General features: G+C 41.2%; 1 protein-coding gene across 1 annotated transcript in view; it reads left to right on the top strand.

The window, feature by feature from the left end:
• The first annotated feature begins 423 nt into the window (after nt 1–423).
• Nucleotides 424–7,699, top strand: part of pik3r2 (phosphoinositide-3-kinase, regulatory subunit 2 (beta)) — a 23,248-nt gene continuing 15,972 nt past the window's right edge. The window contains exon 1 of the mRNA XM_053438873.1: nt 424–898. Within this exon, the coding sequence (XP_053294848.1) occupies nt 580–898 (319 nt within the window). The 5' untranslated portion in view covers nt 424–579. The remainder of the gene's footprint in view (nt 899–7,699) is intronic.

Genomic DNA, 7,699 nt, shown 5'->3' with positions numbered 1-7,699 from the left:
ATGCAGGTCGTTCATAATCTCTGTCCAGAACATGTGAGAGCCTGAGAGAACCGAGTAGGATTGAAGACCATCCCAGTCCGCCACTCGTCTTCCAATCAGACCCCTTCATTTGACCGCGGAGAGCCAGCAACACAGGGCCCTCAACGGCAAAGTCATATATATTTTTTCCGGCTGCTCCAGTAACACCCAGCCAGCAGGTTTCGCTGCTTGAAAGAGCATGTTGCCAACGATCTCGCTCTGCTCCATCATCTGGCTCAACCGGGGAATCAAGCTGAGGAAATCGCACCAGTCCACCAACACCGGTCAGGTCTGAAACCGCTGCAGCCACAGACATAACTGCAGCAGAACGCCATCTTATGGACCTTTTGAAAATGCTTCTAAGCTTCGGGTGACTCCCCCCCCCCCCTCCCATCATCACCCTCCCCCCCTCCCCCTCAAGCCAAACTAACATCCAACACCAGAATTTAGTGACTCAACAACCTTTTTCCTTCTGAGGAGGATTTCGGTCACCCCCGTAGTTGCAGTTGGTCATCTAATCCTTTATTTGGTGGCCATTTTAATTTTTGTCTCCCCAACAAAATGGCGGCAGAGGGTTTTCAGTACCGTGCTCTCTACGCATTTACCAAGGACCAGGAGGAGGACTTGGACCTGCAGCCCGGAGACGTCCTAACAGTATGCAGGGCGTCGCTGTCATCCATGGAGAGCTACCACGAGGGCTGGGAGGAGCAGCCTGAGTGCCTGGGCTGGCTCCTCGGGTACAACGAGCGCACCAAGCAGAGAGGCGACTTTCCGGGGACTTACGTTGAGTACATTGGGCCTATTAAGATGGCGGCACCATCGAGTCAACCCAGGTCCCAGCGACCACTTCCTGCTGCCCCCCCTCCAGAATCGTCTCAAGGTAAGAAAGTATTCATATAGATCAAATCTGTCACCTGGTTTACCTCAGCTGTGAAGATGCACAGTAGGTCAGTCATTTTCTAATATATTGTCAGGGGTCGCACTAAGATAAAAGCTCACAGCACGAACCTTTTACAAACTGTGAAACCACCAGATAATATAATGTATTAATATCATCAATAAAGATGTCTGTAAGAAACCAGCACATTATTTAATTGATTTCTCATCTTGTTCGCACAATGTGATGTTGCCAGTGAAGTTAATAGTAAAGCTGTTGCTTAATGCAGTATCACAATGAGTTATTGACTCCAGTGCCCTTACTGTGCAGTTTTTACAGAAAACTCCACTCCCCTGCGTCTATTTTTCTATATTTTTCGACTCCACTTTCTACTCTGTTGTTTGTATACATTTTTATTATTTGTATGTAAGCCTCAAATATAAGTTATCCAATTTGAAAAGTTTACAGATTCATGAAGCCTTTGTGAATATGGACTGGTTTGTCTTTATCTGTTATTAGGTGTGGAATTTTAGACGAAGGCTTTTTTGCAAATACATTTATTTTTTCTTGACCTTTATTTTCAACAGGAGAAACGTTTTGTTGAGCTCACCATAAATTTTGAGTTTACAATTTTTTTCAAACAAGACTTTCCAGTAATGTGAGAGACACCAGCTGTCGATGACATTTAGCTTTTTGTAAAAGAAAACATCAGGAACAAATATTTTATGTGCATATCTGCTAGCAATCACCATTTTGAATCCAGAATAGGCACAGGATTATAAAATAGGACAACCATTATCTTGGCTCTCAGTCAAGATTCAGGGTTAGGGACCAACCATTGAATAAATATTTGAATTAAGATATTGATAATCTGGACAAACTGGACAATGTAGATTTAAATCTCCCAGTAAATAATATCCATCAGCCAGTTCAGCCAAGCCATAGTATAATGGTTGTTATGGGTCAGGGGTCAGGTAGGAGGAAAATAACATTCTGTAAAGGTTATTTTCTGTAAAGAACATAAACCATGTCCTTTGAAATGCGTCATAAGCCTCACGTCTCTGGACGCACAGCTAACCAGACTGACTTCCTAATAATAAAGAGCTAATCCATCCACCTACTGGACTCTCCTGTACAGGTCTGCCTTTAACTCTGTCTAACTGTGTCCCCTTAAAATCAGCAGTAACAAATTCAGCAGTAACATGTGGCATCCAAACTGCATCTGGGCTTATCTGCACAATAATGCCTGCCGCTCTTTCGTAACCCTTTACTCACCTTATGGGTAAATGATTGTGCAGGCAGGAGGGACTAATTTCTACCGTGTTAAGACTAAAATACAGATTTTAATGGCGTTGTTGGCACACAAGAGCTACACTTGTTTACTTACATTTCAAGATGGAGAAATTATATAATAGGTGTGTTATTGTTTTTTTCCGGAGAGATAAGTGTTCTGTTCCTTCACACCTTTCCTCACTCCTGTGACTTTGGGAAAATAGGCACGTCTCATATTTATTCATGGTGGTAAGAGCCTGCTTTCAGCTCCGACGGCGTCCAAGTCAAACATTGACATGGCATGGATTGGTCGACTTTAGCGAGCTCAACTTCAAGTAAAAACTTTTGATTTGTTACCACAGTTCCTCTACTCTCCCAAGATTTCCATCATTTTTTGCTCATTCGCTTTTTGGCTCTGGGCTGCTTGATTTATTACTTCCTTGTATGGGATGCCAGACGAAAAGATGCATAGAGCCAAGACAGAAAAATATAAGTTTTTACATTATTCTACATATGAAACCATACATTCCTCTTCTGTCAAAGGCTGTTTTCTCTCCCAATTCCCCGGTGCTTTTTATGACAGATGGGCTAAGTACCACTGTGAGCACGTAGGCTGTGAACTCTGAATTACCTCTGGTTGAGCCAATTGGCTCTTCATCGAGTACAACAAAGTACACTGGGCCTCATTCAAATTCATTAGCTGGAATTCATTTCTGAGTATTTCTCTCCGAAAAGTCCTAAAAAGCACGGGATGTCATGGCTGCAGCACAAATGTATCAGCAATTCTTATCAAATAGGATTTATTTTTGCCAAAACAGAAGAATAAAAGTTGAGGTTGAAGGGAATGTGTCTGTGAATAAAACAGGCCTCCACTTTCTCCGGTAGAGGAAGGTGAGGAGAACAGTATCCTCGCACTTTGACAGACAGTGAGACAAACCAGTTGGGCAGCAGGCATTTGTGTCAGATTTGAAAAGAAAGGGGCAGAAGAACCAAGTGAACGCCTGAGAGTGAGGAGTGGGAAGTGAGGTGAGAGGTGTGGGGGGTTTGGTGGGAGGTAATTTTACAAATATCATCTTCACGTCCCTAAAGCAACAGAAGCCCTGCTCATTGTGTGAATAGAGCTATTGTTAGCGTGGCCCATTTACTATTCACATCCGTTGTAACATTTGTCGTCAACTGGCAGAACCAGCACCTGGTGGTCAGGAAGAGTTGACCAAGTTAAAGTTTCAATCCCTGTGTCCATCCGTCAATGTATAGCTGAATGCGTCATTCATTTCCTCATCTAAACTGCGGTTATTACAACACACAACTTTCTCAGCAGTTCGTTTGCCTCTGGGGAGAAAAGAGCAAGTAACTGATGCAGTTGTCAGCTGCTTACACTTTGAAATACCACAACATGTGTTATGTGAAGACTGGCTCTTTTGTGACAAGGCAGTTTTTTTCCCCCTTACTGTGGTAAATGTATACATGTGAAATTATATTTAGACATATATTTTGTTTAAAATTTTAGACAAATTTTGTTTTTTATTTTGTTTGGCACAGCTACAACAAGAATGGCACGTAGTCGAGCCCATACATCTGCCAAGGCCCAACAGTCTGCTTATGAAACCACATTTAAATCCCCTAGATCCAGATTTGTATTTTAATCTGCACTAAATTGCACACAATCAGAATTTTTCATGAATTATTCTCTTAGAAATCAAGGAAGATACAGTTTTGAACGACACCCTTTCTCTCAATGTGAAAGACAGAGAAAAAAACCTGATTCCCCCTCCCTGCTCTGATCGGCAACAACATTTAATTGCTTCTTCCCTGAGATATATCACATCCTTTCAATAAGTTTCATGATGATCTGTCCGGTTGTTTTTGTGTAATAATAATAGAAAACATAACCTCCTCACTGCTGCCACCCTGATGTTCAGTCTGCAGTCTTTGTCATGCAAATACACAAGTAAAACTCTCATCAGAAAGTGTAGACAACATTGCCAAAAAATTGGCCTATTTTCCAAAAATGTTATTCTTAACCAGGTTTTTCCTAATCCCCTATCCAGTTTAAGGAAACCAGGTTCTTATATGCATTTTAGAAATCAGGTTACTGCAGTATGTTGCCAAGATGACAACTACTATTGTGCATGTAAATGTAAAAAAAAAGAAGTAGCAAGTATTATACAAAATGCAGATTTATCCAACTCAAACCTACACTTTTGTAGGTTTTGTATGTGTTTTTTGGGGGTTTACATAATTGAAAATGTATAAAATAACATTCTGTGTCTAAGTAAATAGTTTTTTTCTTCTTTCTCTACTTCCTGGGTTTTTCAAGTTTGTCAGAATGGATTTAGTTAAACTTGTGATCATGGAGACAAATTATGACCAAGAATCCCTTTCGGTCCCCAGATTCAAACGCAGAACATTTCTAAACTCGCAGCAGTAACCCAGTGAGAGTTTTTTTCTCTCTTATCCTCCTCCTGCTCTCTCCTCTCTTTGGCCTCACTTTAACTGCCTGCTGAAGTGAACCATGGCTTGGCATTTTCGCAAACTCCTCCCACTCCCCCCCCCTTTCTTCTCTCCCTCCCGTTTTGCAGCCTCGCTCCCTGATTCACATACACGTCTGATACTGTCTCTGGGCAGCTATAAACCATGTTAGCAGGGCCAGTTCTCAGAAAGGAGAGGCCTCCGCTTACTCTCCACTCCCTGTGCCTTACCAGGAAAACACTTTCAAAGAACCCATGGAGGGGCTGCGAGAGGGTGGGAGAGGGGAGAAAGAGAATGGGAAAAGATATGAAGAGGCTGGAAAGGGAGGGAGACGCGGGCCACAGTGTAGGCCAAGGCCACCCTATCCAACTGCAAATATAGGAACCAGCTGTATTTCATTTCTCTTTTGACGGTTGTATTATTTTCCTTGACCTTGGTAAATTTAGCATGTTGCAGTTTGCAGAGCTATAGAATTTTGTTTTGTTTATAGTTTAGTTTATTTTCTGGTGCTTTTCTTTACTGCCACAAAAGGGAACGAGAACTCCTTCAGGCACGATGTTGTCTCAGTGAAAGATTAATGGTTTTAGCAAACCAGAAATAGAGTAAAGTATGTTTTGTGGAGTTGTTTACTGAGGGCGGCAGTGAAATGAATTCACAGTTAGTTATAACAAAATGACACAATGGAAGCAAATATAATTGACGATGTGATTAAAAAAAAAAAAACTATTACTATGAAAAAATAACCGTGCATAAAAGACAATAGGTCAGTGTTTGTGCGAGAAGTCGTGCACGTGGCCTGTTGCTGTGTGAAGTGGGCGTCAATGGCCGACTGAATTTGGAATGTGACCAAAATTAACGCCCTGACTCTGATGTTGGAAAGGCTTTGAGACGGAGTTCAGCAACTCGACAAGCACACCGACCCATCTCTACTAGACTGTTAACACTCAGATCAGTTGCTATGCAGCCATCTGTGCAGTTATAGAAGACAGCTCTCCGGTTTCTACATTCTGAAACTAGCTAGTCGGCTGTTTTTTCCTTCTATTCTTTGTATTAGTCACTAGTAATGGATCTAATAATTATTCATTGTCAATAGCTGCATAACGTGAATAAACCTTAAATACATTCCCTCATCCATGAACATGATTTGTCACGTCAGTCTAGAGGCGTCTTTCCGGGGACTTACGTTGAGCACATTGGGTCATGATCCCATGCTGCTTCACCACATCGTCCAACTAGATCTTTTGTTATTGTTTTGATTAAGAGACTCCTAGCGGCCCGAGTTACATATTGAACGTTTCAAATCAATTTAAAGATTTTTGATCACAGAACAATCACTCAGGTTGTCGCTTACAAACCTAATAGCAAAGTGACTAAGCACAAAACTGTAAATTACTTACAACTTTCAATATTACCTTCATAACTGTAGCCTAATGCTACTGGGGTGCCTTTTTAAAAATACAATGAAAAGTAATTTATTCTCATATTTGTTTAAATTAATTCATACATTTTCATTTGTACTTTTTGGGGGTTAATATTTCTATTAGTATTTTTTATATTTGCAACCTGGTCCTGTTTTAGATAAATCTTATTTTTGAAATTCTTTGTCACGTTGCATTAAACTCATCTCAGTCATTCCACTCTTATTTGGTTTAAACTATGTTGCTGCATTAATGTCTTCTCTGAGTGGAACCAGCAGGCCCATAAAACCGGAGCCGGCGTTGGTGTGTGTGGGGATCACCTGTGTTTGACTTGGTTGCAGGGGCTCACCCTACACGTGGAGCTTTGAAGCATGTTGTGACAGAGGAGTGGATGGTGTGCCCGGTCATGATGCATTGCCTGTCTGCATAGTTGGGATGCAGTGAAGACATGTAGCAGTGAAACCTGACCAGCAGCATACACACTGTTACACACCATCCGTGAGCCAGACACCAACTGGGCCTGTCACCGCTGCACACAGGGAACACATGCTCGGAGTAAACGCCATGGGTAAAAAATGTTCCAGCAGATTTGATTCTCATTCGTGGATGCATGTGTTTATTTGTAATTTAGCCTTAAATATTTATGTTCATTTGGAGGCCAGTAAAACCCTGGGAACTCGATTATATGCGGTGAAAGAATGCAGATGATAAAAAGTTAGAAGTATATCTGATATAGTTTATTGGGGAATATACTGTTCACTGTAATGAAAATGCAAAGCCAGTCATTATTAAGCATTCTTCTAGTTGTTGGACATCTGTGTTTATTCGGCAGCAAAATTTCACAGAAACTACTGATTTCCATGACATCTTGTGGAGGGATGGAACCTGACACAAGGAAGAACCCACATTTTGATGCGGATCCAGAAGGGATGGAAGTTGTTATGTCTTTTTACATTCCGTAACATTATCCAATATTTCATTGTTGATCTGTCCGAGAAATATTCATGGCTCATGATAAAAAAAAAAATGTTTACGGTTCTACAGTACAAATATTTAATTAAAAAAATCTGGATTGATTGGGCTGTTGGGCCTTGCTGGAGGAATACACTCTACTCAATTTTTCAATGTATGATGTGATTTTACCACATTATAAATTATAATTAGTTGTGCTACCAGAATTGTGGTCAATAAATTCACATAATGTACAAAAAATCTGTACAAATCCACAGTGTTGGAGTTGAAGTGAGTAAATTCCTGCGGTGAAATGCAACCAGTGAAATCCTGTGAATGAGTTCACGTCGTTCCTTTGCACCAGGAGAAACTTCATTTTCTCACATGGCTCCGAAAGGGAGAATGCAGCAGAGCCAGCTACATGTTACATAATCACACTGATGTAGAAGATACAGAGCAAATCCTTTGCTTTGCATAGCTTTCCCTCATCCAATCTTATTTTGCCTTTAGACTGCTGCTTGCCTTGGACTGAGCGAACCATTGAGTGTAAACACACAGAGACAGGATCTGCAGTTTTCATCCGACCTTCGCACTTACAGCTTCGTGTGTAGACGACACACACGACACATGACTTTGTCGGGTTGTCCCTCACACAGATGTTGTGGAAAAACTCAGTATGGTCAGAATTTAC

This window comes from Pleuronectes platessa, chromosome 13 (assembly GCF_947347685.1).
Source record: "Pleuronectes platessa chromosome 13, fPlePla1.1, whole genome shotgun sequence".
Taxonomy (NCBI): domain Eukaryota; kingdom Metazoa; phylum Chordata; class Actinopteri; order Pleuronectiformes; family Pleuronectidae; genus Pleuronectes; species Pleuronectes platessa.
Note: the sequence above shows the minus strand (reverse complement) of the source record. Positions and strands in the feature narration are given on the sequence as shown.